This window comes from Nannobrachium achirus (assembly GCF_963921795.1).
Source record: "Nannobrachium achirus genome assembly, chromosome: 18".
Lineage (NCBI taxonomy): Eukaryota > Metazoa > Chordata > Actinopteri > Myctophiformes > Myctophidae > Nannobrachium > Nannobrachium achirus.
Window position 1 is genome coordinate 28,691,570 of NC_137825.1, and position 19,504 is coordinate 28,711,073.

Consider the following 19,504-nt stretch of genomic DNA (forward strand, 5'->3'; position numbering starts at 1 on the left):
CCATGTGTTATATTTTGTAGCTTATTTCAGTGTGTCCTATTATTTTATAGATTTTACTTTGTTCTTTTGTTCCTTTTATTCTGTATGCATTATTGTTCCTATTTTTCCTGTTCTACTCTGTTACTGTCTTATCTCACCTCCCTGTGCTTGGGTTACACCCCGCCATTCCGAAACACCGCTATTCCGAACGTTGGCTTCTAACCCTAACCCTAACCCTAACCCTTACCCTAACCCTAACCCTAACCCTACCCCTAACCCTACCCCTAACCCTAACCCTAACCCTAACCCTGCTTCGGAATAGCGGTGTTTCGGAATGGCGGACTGTTGCCCTGTGCTTGCTAGTTTTCTCCACCTGTGTCCTGTTAGTCTCTTAGCCAATCCCTGTGTTGCTTGTCAGTTGTTTTCACCTGTGTCTGGTTAACCCTGAGTATTTAAACCCTCAGTTTCTTGAGCTCCCTGCCAGTAGTTAAATGCTTACACAGTGTTCAGTAGCAGTAGCTACGATTTAGTGGTCTCAATATATGCCTGTTTATTCTTGTGATCCTGTGTTTGATGGAAAAAAAATTGTCTATTAGATCTGCTCTGCCTCTTGACTAACACTTGAGTCACACCCTGACTAAAAGGGGTTTAGTATGTTTTATGGGAGTAATCTATGAAAAATGTCACTTAACGTCATGCTAAAAAAATAATGTCGTACTTTCTTGTGAGGCTAAATTCTTTGCGGTACAGCTATCAGTTGTTTGTTTAAATAATTGGTGTTTTTTGCAATAAATACATAAAATGGAAGTGGTAGTTTTCAATTTACGTAATTTATTAGAACAGCTCAAAGAAATGCAGTTCAGAAGTTTTCTCGAATAAACTTAATTTAGCTAATCAATGAAGCTATGGTTATAATACCAGTATACCACATTGAGAAACTAGTTGCAAACAGTCATTTTTTTTATTCAAAAGTGAAAACCGCAAAGGCACTTGATTTAACCCAAAAAAAAAAAACTTAAAAAAATAACTTGGTCGAAACTGCTATAGTCTTTCTTGATCATCTGAAACTAATAAAATGTGCTTTCAATGAAAAATCTGGATGTTCTAATAAGATGGTTTTAAAGAACAACCTAAATTGCAGTTGTCATAATGAACCCTGGCCATAAGAGGGTGTATCTAGTAGATTCAGTTCAGTCACTCTGTCAGGGGTAGAGGTGTTTGCTGTGGGTTTTCATCTATTGACATGTTGGCTATCCTTTTCACTTTAAATATAACCTCCGACGTGTCATTAGTGTGAAAATCCTGGTGGTGCAGTGGTAAAGCAGAGGACTCACAACCTGAAGGTTGTGGGTTTGAATCTCACGACTGGAAAGTCTTCAACTTTGGTCTTAAGGCGAAGCGCATGGAATCAGCCCACCTCCCTCGTCAACCCCTCTTTTAGCTCTGGCAGGAGAGGGAGGAGCCCAACCTTTTATTCACGCCCTCTTTTAACTCCGGTACGAGAGGGTGGAGCATAGATAAAGCCCACCTCGAGAGGGTGGAGCATAGATAAAGCCCACCTCGAGAGGGTGGAGCATAGATAAAGCCCACCTCTAGGGGGAGGAGTTAAAGCCCACCTCTAGGGGGAGGAGTTTAGGTAATTTACATAGGGGGAGGAGTTTAGGTAATTTACATATTACTGAGGAGTTTAGGTAATTTACATATTAATTATATTCTTGAGGGGATGGTTATTGTTTAATTGTGGTTTTACCCCATTGCAATTTTTTTGTTCACCCTTTATTATTATTTATTTATTAATTTATTGAGGCTTTTGAGTTTGTTTGTTTTTTTCTTTTCTTTTTTTAGTTGACTTTGAGTTTTGTTTGAGCTTTTGAGTTGGCTTTTAGTTTTGTTTGAGCTTTGAACCTGCAACCTTTGACAGATGAACCTTTGATTCATCTTTTGTGCCACGCTGGCATAGGAGGACAACCGGGAATGTTATATTTAACCCACCTTTTAGAATTCAAATGGACAGTGAAAATGATTATCTTGAGTTTCGAACCCCAGATCTTTCATATATGAACCCTAGACTTATGTCTTGCGCCACGCTGACATGAAGAATTAATCAGGAAAGTAATATTTAACCCACCTTTTAGAATTCAAATGGACAGTGAAAATGTTTATCTTGAGTTTCGAACCCCAGATCTTTCATATATGAACCCTAGACTTATGTCTTGCGCCACGCTGACATGAAGAATTAATCAGGAAAGTAATATTTAACCCACCTTTTAGAATTCAAATGGACAGTGAAAATGTTTATCTTGAGTTTCGAACCCCAGATCTTTCATATATGAACCCTAGACTTATGTCTTGCGCCACGCTGACATGAAGAATTAATCAGGAAAGTAATATTTAACCCACCTTTTAGAATTCAAATGGACAGTGAAAATGTTTATCTTGAGTTTCGAACCCCAGATCTTTCATATATGAACCCTAGACTTATGTCTTGTGCCATGCTGACATGAAGAATCAATCAGGAAAGTAATATTTAACCCACCTTTTAGAATTCAAATGGACAGTGAAAATGTTTATCTTGAGTTTCGAACCCCAGATATTTCATATATGAACCCTAGACGTATGTCTTGTGCCATGCTGACTTGAAGAATCAATCAGGAAAGTAATATTTAACCCACCTTTTAGAACAACACACCACCAGTAGCCCAGCAACCAACAAGGCACATTCTACAGTAACTCTGATCACTGACTGTTAAGCCACCAGACTCCTTCTTCCTGTGTTCCGACAGAATACCATGAGTGAGAAAAGAAAAGCATTAACAGACAATACAGCAGGCTTTTATTTCTAGCACGGACTCTTCATTAAATAAAAAATCAAACCTCGGTCCGAAGTGAAGCGGTGAACTTTTATTCTATGTGTTCTAGAGCTATGAACTCTGTGTTCTAGATCTAAACATTCTTCTGTGTTCTAGATCAATACTTTCTATGTGCTTTAGTTCTATTTTTATGAATTCTGAATTCTGAATGATTTTATCTGGAGGGCCGAATTGTCATGTGAAGCTTGACCAATCCTCAATTCTGGACGCACGGGACACACATATTTAAAAAAAAAATGTCATGTGAAGCTTCAAAGTATGGTCTCATTGGACATTTTTAATCATCCAATCATCAGACCGGGACGGACGGGACACACATATTCTGGATGTACGGGACAGATAAAACCTGTTGATTCTGGACTGGAATGACCATATATGGACATGTACGGGACACAAAAAGCCACTCCTTGGAAGCGGCTTTCACCGCTTCAAAAATAAAAACGTGTTTGTACTGAAACAGGATTACCCATTTTCCTGCTCCAATCACATACAGCCCAATAAGAATGAAACCTTCTCCCCTTTTGTTGCCCTGGTAACCTTTCTTCTGGGCAAGTTTTGCAGCACTCCTAGACGAGCCAGGCCAAGCACCAGACCCATCCTCCTCAGTTTAGGGCCGTAGAAGTATCCCTTACATGTAAATTGTAAAATGTAAAAATTAAAATTAAAATCTGATAGAAAGAAGAATTATAACAAATATTGTGGTTGGACAAACAGACAGAGGGATTACCATAAGGATTCGGAAGCATGTAAAGACGGCCAAACAAGAAAGTGTGAAAATCCGTAAGGGGGAAAAAGGAGAGACCCCATAGCACTCACACTCAGTGGTGGAAAAAGTACTCACGTGTTTTACTTAAGTAAAAGTATCAATACTGCAGTGTAGAAATACTTACAATTAAAAGTCCAGTAATAAAAACTTACTTGAGTAAAAGTACAAAAGCATTGGTATGAAAATGTACATAAAATGCCAAAAGTACAATGAACTCGTTATGCATAATGTTCCATTTCACGCTTTCAAATAACATGTCTAAACATATTTAGAAAATAGCAGCTCTGCAAGCTCACAATGCGCTGCATCGTGACACATTGTGAGCTTGTAGGTCAGCTATTTTAATATGGTAGAAAGTGGGTACTGTATGTTTTGTAATGATAATCAGAATCTACTAAGTAACAAGTAACTCAAGTTTTCAAATAATTGTGTAGTGAAGTAAAAGTACAATATTTTCCTCTGAGATGTAGTGGAGTAGAACATACATAAGTAAAACATACTCCACCTTGACGTAGTCGTAGACTCTGTTCTGACATCCTCCTTTACCATGGCATACAGAGGTAGGCCTACTGAGGTTTCAAAGAGGACAGCTCTGCACCCTCCTGGAGAGACAGGGAATGGACACAAAACCTTTTTTGAATTAACAAGGCCATGCATATCATTTGTTAAAGACAAGGGGGGGAAATCATTGGTGGAATAAATTGTCAAGGAGAAATTAGTGTGCAGATATCAGGGGTCCCCTCCCTGATCCTAAGCACTTTACATAGATTCATACACCTATGGCGGAGGAAACCATAAGTAAATAAAGTAAGCCTTGCCAAGCCATGACTCGGCCGAGCCTATGAGGCTCATGGGGCAGAAGCCTATTTCCTGTTTCTGTAGTGTGAGGCAGCCTGATGTACAAGTACACCCCCTAGACATGACACTAGTATGTCACAGGGACTTACCCCCAATCCAACCCTTGATGCTGAGTGCCAAGCAGGGGGGCACTGGGTTCCTGAGTCTCTCCCAGTCTCAGGGCGGACAATCAAACCACTAGGGCACTGAGCTGGTAAAAACCATGCAAGGTACACTCTACCCCTGAGCCACTGCCTGTATAGTAAAGGTCAAGGTACCTTTGGGCTTCCTTGAACGTGGTCTGTAACTCTGACAGTGTACAAAGTCAGTTGTACACTCTGTTATGGGGGTTCTTGAAAAGTAGAAAAAAATCTCTACTAGTGGACCCCTAAATCAGTATATCATACATATTGTGAAGAAACCTGGAGACTGACATTCAATAATTGAGTCTTGAAAAATTATGGTTTAATTGTCAATCAAAACGAACCCATACCCTAAAAGCACTGGAACTTTGGACTATCGAAATATGCCAGGCTTTGAAATGTGCGACAAAGTGAGCTTCACGAGAGACATTTCCCAAGTTTGTAGCTCATTTGAGTTTGTTTTATAGATAAGGCTATTCAGCGCCCAAGGACTAATGATTGAACTCATAACCCCATGTTGTAAAACAGTAGTCTTCAATGTTTTTAATAGCCAAGATGAAGCAATATAGCCCAATATATTCAATTATGTTGCAGATTAAAGGGCCATTTGCACACACAACTAAAAATCAAACCTCGGTTCGAAGTGGAGCGGTGAATCTGAGCAGCTATACCCTGTGTGTGTGTGTGTGCGTGCGTGTGTGCGACGTGCGTGCGTGCGTGTGTGCGTGTGTGTGTCTGTTTTTGATTCTATGTGTTCTATATCTATGTTTTTGATTCTATATGTTCTATATCTAGGTTTTTGATTCTGTGTTCTAGATCTATGTTTTTGATTCTATATGGTGTTTTTGATTCTATATGTTCTAGATCTATGTTTCTGATTCTTGTGTGTGTGTGTGTGTGTGTGTGTGTGTGTGTTGAGTGTGCCTGTCCTGCACAAAACAGCGCCCCTCCTTTAACTAGTGTGTTGTGTGTGGCCACTCAAGGTATTGCCAGGCTACGGACACAGCCACCCAGCCAGCCACCCACCCACCCACATACCCACGGACATACCTGTCTATTGGGAGCGCTTTCACCGCTCCAAAAATGAAGTCAAATGGATAACTTCACACCAACTATAGGCCTATAAAAAAATGGAATAGTTATCTAGTGCTCAGAGTGAATGGCACTTAACCTTTTCATCATAGATGGACAAGCTGAGCAGAGCACTCAAGTGTAAATAATATTTTTCATAATCATTTAACCCACTGGGAACCCCAACCTGACAAACACTTGGAAATTAATTACATATCGTTTGTTCCACAGATGCCGTTATAAAAGCTCAGTGAAACAATTATATGACCCCCTATGGTCCCAGACCACCCGTTTCCTGTAGTAAACCCACACAAATCTGCTTGTGTTGCTAATGTTTAATAGTCATTTTTGTTCAGTGTAGCAAATAACATTTTACACCATATAGTACATAATCTCACATTGACCTACATTCATTATAAAAGCAATTACAATTTCCATTAAAGCTGCCACCATACCATTCACCATCAGTCATTAAGGACAGATGATTAAACCATGTGAATGTGGACATTAGACACGTCTGGTGCCATGACGATTTCAAATTGAAGTGTAAGTTGAAAGTAACTCCAGTATAATGAGCGGCAGGTATAGGCTACAGTGCGTGGTAAATAAATGACGACCAAACTGAAATAGAAAAGGACATTGTTCTGCTTTCAACTGAGGAAAATTGTTTAAATGTAGAGTTCAGAAAAATAAAACAGCATCAATCTTTCTGCAGTCATTACAAAAGAAGATACAGAAACAAGGTACGCGTGCGTTTAAAAAAATACATTTATTTCAAATTCCATAAAAACAAAATAGTATAGAATAAAAAGTATAAAAATAATGTCGCTCATGATCTTCCTGGTTGCAGTTACCGATGAGTGACTGTCGAGTTCAACCTTCCTGACTTGGTTAAGTCTCGCTGCAAGGAAAGAAAAATCATTACAACAACCTTTCACATACAAGAGGCACTACTAGTCTTCTTTAGACTAAACATTTGTGCAAATAAAGATTTGAATGCTGATACAAATAATAGAAATTTCACCAGTGAAATAACCACTATAGAAAAATGAGTGCCAATACTAGAAGGTACCTGAAGGATTTTATGTTCGGTACCATTTAGTGCTGGGGTAGCCAAGAATTCACCTTTTGGTAAGACCTCAAGATTCAATAATAACGCTATGGCAGTCAACGTCATCTATATTGCAGGTGAAGAAACACCCAACATGTTGTTCTTCTATAAGAGGGAAATTCTTGTTTTGTTTTTTTTAGTTCAACCCAGATCTTAATTTTAATATCGAAAAAGTTGTAACCCATCTGCATGGTATCCAATATCAGTTGTTGTTGCATTACCTTGCTCGTCTGGTTAGTAATGAGTTAGTCAAATGAATGCAATTAACACCCAACTTCACAGGCGTTTTGTAAAATTGGTTAATTACAAAATTGCATTCAGTGATCCCATTATGAGGGTCAATTCTTGACCGCTTAGTCGATTAAAAATGTATGTTCCTGGGCCAGTGATCTTGAAAAGTCACTTGTTCAGAGGACCAGTGGCACATTTCCCAGGCTTAGTGTCTACCCTTACTGTAAGATTAAAGAAGTAAAGAAGTACAAAAAAAAACAGACTTCAGAGTTCTGGAGGGTGTGCAGTTTAAGCTGTGTAGACTAGAGGGTGTACAGTTAGACAAATTTACCGCAAATTCTGAATAGCTTCCAGCCAATGAGCTTGGGCTGAAGGTGTCATTTGTGGCACCGTCGTTTCTCAAGCCACCAAGCGGGGTCCTGTTGATGTTCTCATCTTTCATGTCCAGTGCACGAGGCGGCTTCCCCAGTCCATGGGTTCTCTCATCCTGCGAGAACCAAAAGTTAATAGGTGTGATGATATTTATGTTCCCATAATGTTTAAACCTCCTTAGGCCTGGCCTAGGTTTTCTGAAAAACGTCAAATATTATTCAAAGATTATAAAAAACAAATTGTACATGTACTAATACTACACAAGTGTTCCCGGCCTGAATGGGTTAAAACAATTCAACTCATTTCCATATTGGGGACTTCACCAATATTGATAAAGGATGATATATTCTGTCTACTCGCCATGTCTCAGAGGTGGACTTGCTTGAAAATGCAGTCTGCATTTTCCATTAGAAATAAAGTCCCTTAGATGCCCCCCCCCCCATTCAAAATACCCAGCTTAAAACGTTCGCATGGTTTGCCACCATTCAGTTATAGCTGTGTAAATCTCACCCTACAGAATTTCAGTGGAAAGAAAGGAGGCGAGAGTACACATGAGGATATAAGAATTATTGTGGCAAAGAGCCTTTAATTACAGTTCAATGTGCCTCCATGTTTTGCAAGTGCATTTCTGGTAGGAAAAACACATTTCTATGTACATCCCTGAAAGATGCAGTTGAAATTTTAAATACCTTTCATAGAAAACCATTGAGATCAGTATGAACCTACCTGGCTGGAAGATGGTGTTGTCATGTGGAGGGTCATCTTACAGCTGGCTCCTCCAAAGCCTGAACTGTGGGTGGTGTTGGATTTGGAGAGTGATGGGGAGCTGGTGGACTGGAATGAAAGGGTGTACAGTCAAAGGCAGAATTTTATAATGAAAGTTTTTTGCAAGTTATTCTATGGATTTTAAAATTAAAATGATATGAAGCTGCGACTAAACAGCTGCTCCAGACAGTTAGATTTTCACCACCATTAAAACCATGCAGTAAAACAGTTGCCCACTAGGTGTCCTACTTGACATGCCTGGCAATTATAGAGCATCAAAACCTAGGCATGGAGAACAAGCCTGCAAGACCTCAGATCAATGAAATCATTTGAGGACAAAGATGTTACTCACTGCACCGTGCATACGCACGTGTGGTTAACTGTCAGAGCTAGGTCGAGTACAGATCAAGTCAGATGAACACACCACAAATACCTTACAGTAGCTCGGCGAACCCCAACCTGAGGTCCACAAACATTTTCTGGGGGTCCGCAACGACCGGCCTCAAAAATTATATATATATTTTTTTTAAACTTTTGTTTATTGGGTTTTTTAACAAGCATTCATTGTATGAATCAACAAAATGTTTTAACAATGCTTCGTATATCCCCATTATCACCAAAAACATCTTAATTATATATCATTTTTCCCCCCCATCAAATTATATTTCAATTTGATAACGTACCCCAAGCTGATCTCTGCTGCATGCCTACTGCTTTGGGTAACTGCTGCAGCAGTAACCTAATTTAACAATGGCATACATCACTCTTCATTGTGCACTGCACACACTACTCTCCCTCCTACAATTTCAATATGAACAGTCAGCTACAATGATCAAGCTTTCTTCATTAACCTGAGGTGATATTCCTACTACATTATCCCCCTATAAACTAGTTTTGAATAAATTGATTATTATGAATAACAATTAAACCTTTGTCGTGCAGGCCCATAAATGGCAAACAAAAAGCTTGAGTCACATAACTCAAATGACATACCTTTGCCATTTTGGCAGGTGTGGAGCTGGCCTTTAAGTTTGGCAAGGTGGAAGTGGTCAACAGCCTCTTCCTGGATGGATTCACTCTAGTGCCGAAGCGCATCTCATCTTCCTTTTGCTTGCTCTTCTTCTGTTGCTGTTAAAAAGAACACATTTTGGAAATCAGTTTCCAAACAAGATGAGACTCAGACTTCATTTTTGGTCCAGTGTGGTTTACCCTCTCCGTCTTTTCCAGCTCTTTCTCCATCTGGAGGTTGTTCCACTGCGTTTCGATGTACTTGATGAACTGCTGTCCGTTAACAAAGAATTCCCTGTCGTGCTCCTGTTGCCATGCCTCAACTTGGGCCTTGAGGGTCTTCTCTAGCTGGAGACGAAACAGACATAGACACCAAACAGGTCCATATTTTAACACCGAAGACTTTTCTGTGCACTGTAAAAGTACCACCACCACCACCAATGCATGTTCAAACAGTAATGATTACATGTAGTCTGACCAAGCCTTGATCTTTTGGGTCTTCAAAATGTCTACATAAACCCTAATAAGGCAAGCTTGAAGACAAATTCATCTTCCCTGTGCCAACAGAAAGCATTTGAAGATCTGCTCACCTTGGACAGCCCTTTCTGTACATCCAACCTGTGCTTCTGTTCTTTAAGAAGGTTCCCTCCTCGATTGTTTAATCTGGAGGGATCATTGGCCTTTTTCTGAGGAGGAAGATTGTATAAGAGTTGTTACTAAACTCAAATTGTACAGTGTCACCTTCATTATCTGGGGGAAAAAAATAAACCATGTCAAATTCCGATTATTCATATTGCATATTCAGTAAGAGAAAAACTAAACTTAAATATAGATGCTGTAAAGTCAACACAATATATACACACACACATCTTTAGAAAACATACAGAGTACTCACATCAAGCTCCACAAACAATTCCCAATTTTCTTTCCACCGTGTGACTCCCTCAAACAGCGCTCTGTGGTCCTCATAGTACTTCTTCAGAATCACCACCTCCTGTTCATGCAGGCTGAGAAGCTCCTCTGTGAAGTGATCTTGAGAAAGATGCATGGTTGTTAAAAAGACCCCCTTTATCGAGTGCGAGGCAAGGTAACACATGCATCAAATGCAGAGACAGTGTAGTGCCTTAGTTATCTAGATCAAACCAAGAACCTAAAGTCTAAACAGTATAATATTAAAAAAGGTCACCCATCCAAATTACATGTGAACCTTTTCATAACACTGCATGTCAAGCACTAAGGGCCAAGGTGGTGTCTGAAAAGGCGAGTCTTCCGATTATGGCAGGACATTGCTAGTGAGCCTGCAATTCTATTCAATGATGAGCAGATTCAAGGATCACAAAACTGGTATTAATAATGTTGAACTAACAAGTGACTCATTATCGGATCATCAATTAGGGATGCAACGTGGCGAATATGACACATTTATTTAAATGTTTTAATATAAATGAGTCAAACTGTTATTTTATGGTGTTGGAACAACAGAAGTTCAGGAGAGAGAGAGAAACACCATGACTCCACCCCCTCTCCACCTACCTGCTCTCACGCCACCTACCTGGCCTACCTGGCCCTTAGCTCCGCCCCCTAGTCATCTACCTAGCTCTATTTATCCTCACTCTAACTTCCCAGAACCCCTCTTGCTTTTTCGTAAGCTCATACGTTGTGAACTTGTGGATCAGCCATTTACAACATAAAAAAATAATGTTATCACCTATAATGACATGCCCACAAATTAGGGATGGATCATTTTCATTTTATACTTTTTCCTTATGAATGAACGGTTATTAACTCATTTAGTGCCACCCCTTTCACCACTAGAGGGCGCCCAGTGGCCATAGAAAATCCCATAGAGATATGCTGGTATATGCAGAAGCCCTGCAGCCATGACTTGCCTGAACACTTTCCTTTGTGCATGTACAGGAAGAGGATGAAGTTAGCTTGAAGTTAGCTATTGGCTACCAAGCATTTTAGAAGCCTTATTTTCGTCAACTTAGCCATGATTAAACCTTGCACACCTCATGCATGGGAAAAAAACAGAGAAGAATGAGCTCTAAAAAATCCAATGCAATCCTGGATTGCATTGGAGTGGATTTGTGCAGTTTGTTCACAGCTTTCAAACAAAAAAATCCGATTGGAAATCCGTTCAGGCATTCTTGAGATAATCGCCATTATGTTTTACATGTTATGTAAACAAACATGGCTGCCCTGTATGTTAGATGGGGTTGTATGGGGGTGGAACATGCAAAATCGCGATTGAAATCATGTTCACTAGATTTGATGGGGTCCAAAAAAAAAAATTCAAAAAAAACTTTTTCAATTTTTTTTTTTTTTTTTTTTTTTATATCCCGAACTAGTTCGGGATAGGCACTCTGGGATGCGATAATATATCCCGAACTAATTCGGGATAGGCACTCAATGAGTTAATAATCACATATTTCCATAGCAGATTAGGTGTCGGGTCAGCCACTCACCATCGTAGTAGGCAGTGAAGGCTTGTCGCTGCACCTGGCTGTAGAAACACTGGTCCCACAACAGGACAAGCTCAGCTCTGATGACCTCGGTGAAGGATTTCATGCTCTTCAACTTTAGCACCTCCACACGCTGGAGCTCATCTTCGAGCTGGTCGGACAACACACACACACGTCACGACAGGCAACGACGTTGATCTTGATCAGTAAATGTTGACAATGACAAACAGTATAACGAACAGAAATGTCTTACTGCCACTCGATTCCTCTTCTTGGAATTGACCATGTGGTCAGACATGGCCTCCCTCTCCTCCTGAGGAATGTGCAGTCTTGCCCACAGATCCTGGATCTTTGAACGAATGGTGGAACAATACTGCTCATTCTGTAGCCTTGCTTCTTCCATCTGGTGGAACAATAAAAAGGATGGGCAAGTCTTTCTATGAGCCCCCCCATCACAGCTTTATCTACAGACAGGAGTAAATCTGAACCATGGCCAACTTGTCAAATATTTCTCACCCTATAGCTCACAATCTATTTCAATCTTGTAGATTGGCCATTTTCACAGACGGAATTTGGTTTAGAATGAAGAAAAAGAGTGGACAAGCATAGAACTGGTGTTAAAGTGTAACTGAAGTCATTACCTGACCGAGGTGCTGTTTGAGGGTGTCAAGGTTTTTGATGGACAGGCAGAAATACTCCTCATCCTCACAGAACACCTGCTTTTCAAAACTTGTTTCAGGAACCAACTCTAGATCATGCATACATGAAATGACCCGCTTCTTTATGTTGATGAACTCCTCAAGCCTACCCTCCTGAGAAAGCAGACAGTAAGCAGGAATACAATTTAATTTCTGTGATTCAAATGTATAGGGTTGAGTACTCTTGAAGAATATGAGCACACACACCACTCATTCTTGTAAACACAGATTTTATCTGCAGGCAGTGATGTTCAGTTTTACAAGCTCTTCTCAGCTACTTGACAGACAAGTCAAACCTACTATAGTCATTGGTCAGTGACAAATCACAAATGTCTACAAACAAGATAGCATTTTAGCAATGAATACAGAAAATGGTGGCCAGTGAGCCAGCCACACACACACACACACACACACACACACACACACACACACACACACACACACACACACACACACACACACACACACACACACACACACACACACACACACACACACACACACACACACACACACACACACACACACACACACACACACATTTTATCTGCAGGCAGTGATGTTCAGTTTTACAAGCTCTTCTCAGCTACTTGACAGACAAGTCAAACCTACTATAGTCATTGGTCAGTGACAAATCACAAATGTCTACAAACAAGATAGCATTTTAGCAATGAATACAGAAAATGGTGGCCAGTGAGCCAAACACACACACTTACAACACCCAATTCCAAAAGTAATGTCTTCACCATGCTCCTGTGCTTCAAAAAGGTAGCCATACAATGTCAGAAACCGAGCAGCAGCTACAGACAGTGCAACACAGATAGATAAAAACATGTTAAACCTTCTCTTTGGCCAGGTTGTCCAGGTAGGAGCGGTAGTGCTGTAGCTGCTCCAGGGATGGTACATCATCATGGCTGATGACGTAGGGGGAACAACACATCAAGTCACACAGCTTACGGTCTTTCGACACAAGACCGCCAAGCTCTTCCATTCTGTGACTCTTCTGTCTCCGCAAATCCTTCACACATGTGCGAGTTGCCTTCTCCAGCTCTAGCAGGGTGCCTCCCCTTTCTGCCTAAAGACACATGGTGACAAAGGATTTTAATAGACTTCATAAAACACATGAATGAAGTAAAACATGCGTCTATATTGGGAATGTACCTCAAAAGGGGGCAGATTAAGTGTTTTGCCGAGCACTTCAATTTCCTGCTGAAACTGTCTGATGGATTCCACCATTCTTGTCTTCATATTCTCTTCCTCCACGATCATTCTGTCCAGCAATTCCTTTATACAAGTTAACAGAATGTTTATCAGCTATCCGGTTACCAAATGACGACTTTTGCAAGATAATGTGGAACTCACTTTAATGTGTTTAGACACACAACGTGTTCTCTCTACACGCTGTTCTTCTAGAATGCCTACATCTTCCCAAATGTCCTTCAGTTTAAGCAAGGCCTTGCTGAGGTAGATCACTGCCTCCTCTGCATGGACTTCACTGGAATCAAAGGAACAATGAGGTCAGGTTAGAGAAAGTTCAAGTGTAACAGTGTGATAGTCTAACAGTCAGTGGTTCTCAACCTTTTCAGGCCGTGACCCCCAAAACATTCATATCTGACTGGGGACCTTCTCCCCCTGACGAGCACTAAGAGTTGAGGAATTACTTTGTCTAACACTGTTCTATGTGAAAATAACAATGTTTTCCTCTAATATTTGACAATTTGGCCAATGTTTAATTTGTCTTTTAGAGGCATTAAAAAGGGGAAACCACCCATTTTCAATAATGAACTACATCATTAATAATACCTTGGAGTTCTGTGGAAATACAACTCATCTAGCAGCTGAGCCATTAGTCACATCACTACTTGGCAAAACTCTCCCTCGCTTTAACCTGTTCCAGCTTCAAGTTTGTCTGCCAATTTCTAATTGTCAACATCACTTCATTGTGTTACCTGAAATCCTGCATGACTCTCTCCTGATAACATTGCACTCCCGAAGTTAAGTAGGCCTAGTTTTTAAATGAACAAAAAAGTTAATTGTAAATTAGAAACAAGTGCGTATGCTCACACAGGCTGATCTTTCATGTGTTGCTCTCAACTTGTCTGTCTCATTACTAGCCAGGATTTAATAGGACGCTAAGCAAAATGTTAACTTTTTAAATTAACTTTACAATAACATGCAGATCGAAGAACAGATTAATCTCAATTTCACTACATAATAGAAATGCGTATGCCAACTACTAACCTTCTCCTTATGCTCATGGTCACACACAGGCTGATTCACAAACAAAGCTGATTGTGGCGTGCAGTGAAGTAATAAGTGGAGTGATGACGCGTGACGTGCAGTTTGTAAAGCTTGACTAGCTGGAGAAGGGGAGATTAAATGAGGCGGCAGGCTGTCATCAGCGCTTATCAAGACGCACCTGGGTGCTACTTGATGACGCCAGCACGCAATCTTGTCCCAGCCAATGAATGATATAGAGGCAATCAAACAGCAGAAACAATAGACAATAAATACAGGACATACAAGAAAGAAAAAGTGACATCAAAAACTAAAGCGAACGGACAAATAAACAAACAAAACAATATATCTTTAAAAAAAGAAGGAAAAAAAGATAGAGAGCAGTGAATGATACTCAAACTCTGGCCCGTGGGTCACTTCCGGCCTGCAGCGCAATATAGTAGAGTACACTATATGTCAAACTCAAGGCCTGGGGGCTAAATCAGGCCCGTGAATGAATTATCTTTGGCCCACGGGATGATATTTAATTACTATTAGAACTGGCCCTCTGGTATTTTGCATGTGACGGCGAAACGCCTGGGATTCGAACTCAGGTCTCCCTTATGAAAGTCCAACCATCAGACCCAAAGGGATATATATCCCTATGGACTGGAGGAGATATTAGACTTTTGAGGCCATCAGGCTGAGGCAGTGTGTCACTATGCTATACATGCACCACCATAATACAAGTCCCACAATGGCGCGTATCGAGGGCCTGCATTTAAATAAACATTGAACCAGTCCGGCCCTCGACTTGTACCATTTTTTTTTTATTTGGCCCACTGTATATTTGAGTTTGACATCCCATAGAGCAGGGGTGGGCAACTTTGATGATGGAGAGGGCCACTATATTTTCACAGACACTCCAGAGGGCCACAATGCATATACAGTCAAAAATACCAAAAATAGCCGATCTACAAGCTAAAAATGTGTAGATCTGCTATTTTTGCTATTTTTGAATTGGAATCCTAAATTATTGTTTTGCTATTCTTGAATTGGAATCCTGAAAAGTACATTGTTGCGACCGTCAGGGAGCAGTTTACTATGAAAACCTCCACCGGCCGTCCGTCCGTCCGTCCGTCCGTCCGTCACACGTCACACGTCACACCTTTGCCCTGCTCATATCTCCGCATCAGTATGACATCACGCCACATGTGTACACAAACCTTTGTGTACGTTGCTGTGTCAACAGTCTGTTGTTGCTGGTCTGTTAGTGTACGTTAGCAACCACCTTAGCAACCATGGTTTTACCCTAGCAACCAACTGTTTACCCTAGCAACCAACTGTTTACCATAGCAACCATGTTTTTTTACCCTAGCAACCAACTGTTTACCATAGCAACCAGATACGCAGAGCAGGGATCTCCATATATGGGCATAAACAGGTGACATCACACTGATGTCAGATACTCAGAGCAGGGATTTCTCCATAATATATGGGCATAAAAGGGATTCTGTTAGGGATCTCCATATATGGGCATAAAAGGGATTCTGTTAGGGATCTCCATATATGGGCATACAAGGGATTCTGTTAGGGATCTCCATATATGGGCATAAAAGGGATTCTGTTAGGGATCTCCATATATGGGCATAAAAGGGATTCTGTTAGGGATCTCCATATATGGGCATAAAAGGGATTCTGTTAGGGATCTCCATATATGGGCATAAAAGGGATTCTGTTAGGGATCTCCATATATGGGCATAAAAGGGATTCTGTTAGCTGTTAGTGATCTCCATATATGGGCATAAAAGGGATGCTGATAGGGATCTCCATATATGGGCATAAAAGGGATTCTGTTAGGGATCTCCATATATGGGCATGAAAGGGATTCTGTTAGGGATCTCCATATATGGGCATAAAAGGGATTGTATCCCAGATGATGCCAGCTGTTAGGAGATCCACACTAACAGAATCCATATATGGTCCTACCGACAGCTGCTATAAGCCAACCCTGGCGATAAGGTCTGAGTCGAAGAAATGCTTCTTTCCTGGCAAGAATTGCCCCTTTATACTGTAGGGCTCGTTTGTGTATTGTATGACATCACGCCACATCATCGGCTGAGGACTGTGTGATGTCATCATATCTCCATATATGGAGACATAAGTTGCTCATGCCCAAATATGGGCTGGTGAGGTCAGACTTAGTGTGATGCGTAGGTTATCTCCATATATGGAGATTCAACTTCAATGAGTAACCATGGCAAACTGTCAACTGCCCGTATGTCTTGATAATTGGTAAAACAAACTTTTGGCCTATTTGTGGAGATAAGCGACCAGCGGTCGCTTATCTCCCGATTAGGGAGTCTTACTGGTTTTAATTGCGACCGTCAGGGAGCAGTTTACTATGAAAACCTCCACCGGCCGTCCGTCCGTCCGTCCGTCCGTCACACGTCACACCTTTGCCCTGCTCATATCTCCGCATCAGTATGACATCACACCACATGTGTACACAAACCTTTGTGTACGTTGCTGTGGCAACAGTCTGTTGTTGCTGGTCTGTTAGTGTACGTTAGCACACTAACAGTTTTACCCTAGCAACCAACTGTTTACCCTAGCAACCAACTGTTTACCATAGCAACCATGTTTTTTTTACCCTAGCAACCAACTGTTTACCATAGCAACCAGATACGCAGAGCAGGGATCTCCATATATGGGCATAAACAGGTGACATCACACTGATGTCAGATACTCAGAGCAGGGATTTCTCCATAATATATGGGCATAAAAGGGATTCTGTTAGGGATCTCCATATATGGGCATAAAAGGGATTCTGTTAGGGATCTCCATATATGGGCATACAAGGGATTCTGTTAGGGATCTCCATATATGGGCATAAAAGGGATTCTGTTAGGGATCTCCATATATGGGCATAAAAGGGATTATGTTAGTTTAGTTTAGTTTAGTTTATTTGATCATCATATATTCATACAGGTCATACATTCATTTAATCATTATTACAGGTGATCAAAAGGAATAGGCAGAAGCTGAAAGCTTGTGAATGCCTATCCTACATGTTCATGAATTAAGTCATTGATTAATTATAAGTGTTCAGATTATTATTATTTTTTTTTTTCAAAAAAAAGAGAAAGAAAAGAAGAAAGAAAAGAAAGAAGAAAAAAGAGAAAAAAATATTTAAAAACTAAAAACAAAATGTATAAGGAAATAGACTTGATACATTCCAATTATAATAACAGTTCAAGAAACAGAGATATGTTACAAAGTAATTGTAAGAGATAATAATAGAAATAATAATACTAACAAGTACGAATAAGTGATAATGATAATGAGACTATGAAATGCTGTATTTGGCCAGGATATTTAATTTGAGTATTTTTTTAAATTGTGAAATGTTCTTACTGTGTTTGATCTCTTCTGTCAAACTATTCCAAATCTTTACTCCACAAATAGAAATGCACATACTTTTTTTGGTGGTCTGAACAGATCCTTGTTCACCTTCTCTATCACTAAACATGTTAAGAATGTTAGCTGGAAGCAGTTTATTTCTTGCTTTGAACATCATTTGAGCAGTTTTGAACTCTACTAGGTCGGGAAGTTTCAATGTACAAGACCTCAAAAATAGATTATTTGTGTGTTCATAAACCCCCACTTTATGTACTATTCTTATGGCCCTTTTTTGTAATATAAATAAAGGATGAATATTACTACTGTATGTGTTTCCCCACACTTCCAGGCAGTAGGACAGATAAGGCAGTATGAGCGCATTGTACAGGGTTAACAGAGACGTATAATTAAGTATGTCCCTTGTTTTCCCTAAGACACCAACGTTCCTTGCCACTTTTGCCCGCACATACTGTATATGGGATTTCCAATTTAATTGATGATCTATTACTACTCCCAAGAACATATTTTCGTAAACTCTTTCCAATTGAATACCGTCAATTTTTAGTTCAATTGGAGTGTTTGGTGGAATGATTTTATTTCCAAAAATCATGAATTTGGTTTTTTTTAGGTTCAGAGATAACTTATTTAAGGCAAACCACTGCTTTAGTTTGTAGAGTTCAGCTGAGACCACATCCAGTAGTTGTTTAATGTTTTCCCCCGCACAAAGGATGTTTGTGTCGTCGGCAAAAACCACACAGTTCAGAATGCTTGATACCTTACAAATATCATTTATGTATAATATGAATAGTTTAGGACCTAATATTGATCCTTGCGGTACCCCACAGGTGATGTTGGAGCATGCTGACTTATATTCATCAATTTGAACATATTGCTGTCTATTTTCAATGTAGCTTTTTATCCAATTAAGCCCAACGCCTCTAATTAGGGATCTCCATATATGGGCATAAAAGGGATTCTGTTAGGGATCTCCATATATGGGCATAAAAGGGATTCTGTTAGGGATCTCCATATATGGGCATAAAAGGGATTCTGTTAGCTGTTAGTGATCTCCATATATGGGCATAAAAGGGATGCTGTTAGGGATCTCCATATATGGGCATAAAAGGGATTCTGTTAGGGATCTCCATATATGGGCATGAAAGGGATTCTGTTAGGGATCTCCATATATGGGCATAAAAGGGATTGTATCCCAGATGATGCCCTGTTAGGAGATCCACACTAACAGAATCCATATATGGTCCTACCGACAGCTGCTATAAGCCAACCCTGGCGATAAGGTCTGAGTCGAAGAAATGCTTCTTTCCTGGCAAGAATTGCCCCTTTATACTGTAGGGCTCGTTTGTGTATTGTATGACATCACGCCACATCATCGGCTGAGGACTGTGTGATGTCATCATATCTCCATATATGGAGACATAAGTTGCTCATGCCCAAATATGGGCTGGAGATAAGCGACCAACGGTCGCTTATCTCCCGATTAGGGAGTCTTACTGGTTTATTTAATTTCAAATGCATTTATATGTTCTTATGTTAACTTTATGAACTTAA

At 40.2% G+C, this 19,504-nt stretch overlaps 1 protein-coding gene across 1 annotated transcript; it reads right to left on the reverse strand.

Annotated features, from left to right (window-relative positions):
• Positions 1-4,181: 4,181 nt before the first annotated feature.
• LOC308303011 (protein regulator of cytokinesis 1-like) lies at positions 4,182-14,163 on the reverse strand (the record flags this gene model as incomplete). The annotated part of the gene is made up of 13 exons (XM_080747330.1): positions 4,182-4,217; positions 7,340-7,495; positions 8,107-8,214; positions 9,139-9,273; positions 9,355-9,501; positions 9,744-9,839; positions 10,049-10,185; positions 11,622-11,769; positions 11,872-12,021; positions 12,260-12,430; positions 13,158-13,391; positions 13,739-13,811; positions 14,120-14,163. 13 exons carry the CDS (start codon positions 14,161-14,163, stop codon positions 4,182-4,184), a joined length of 1,635 nt encoding a protein of 544 aa, XP_080603456.1.
• Positions 14,164-19,504: the final 5,341 nt, after the last annotated feature.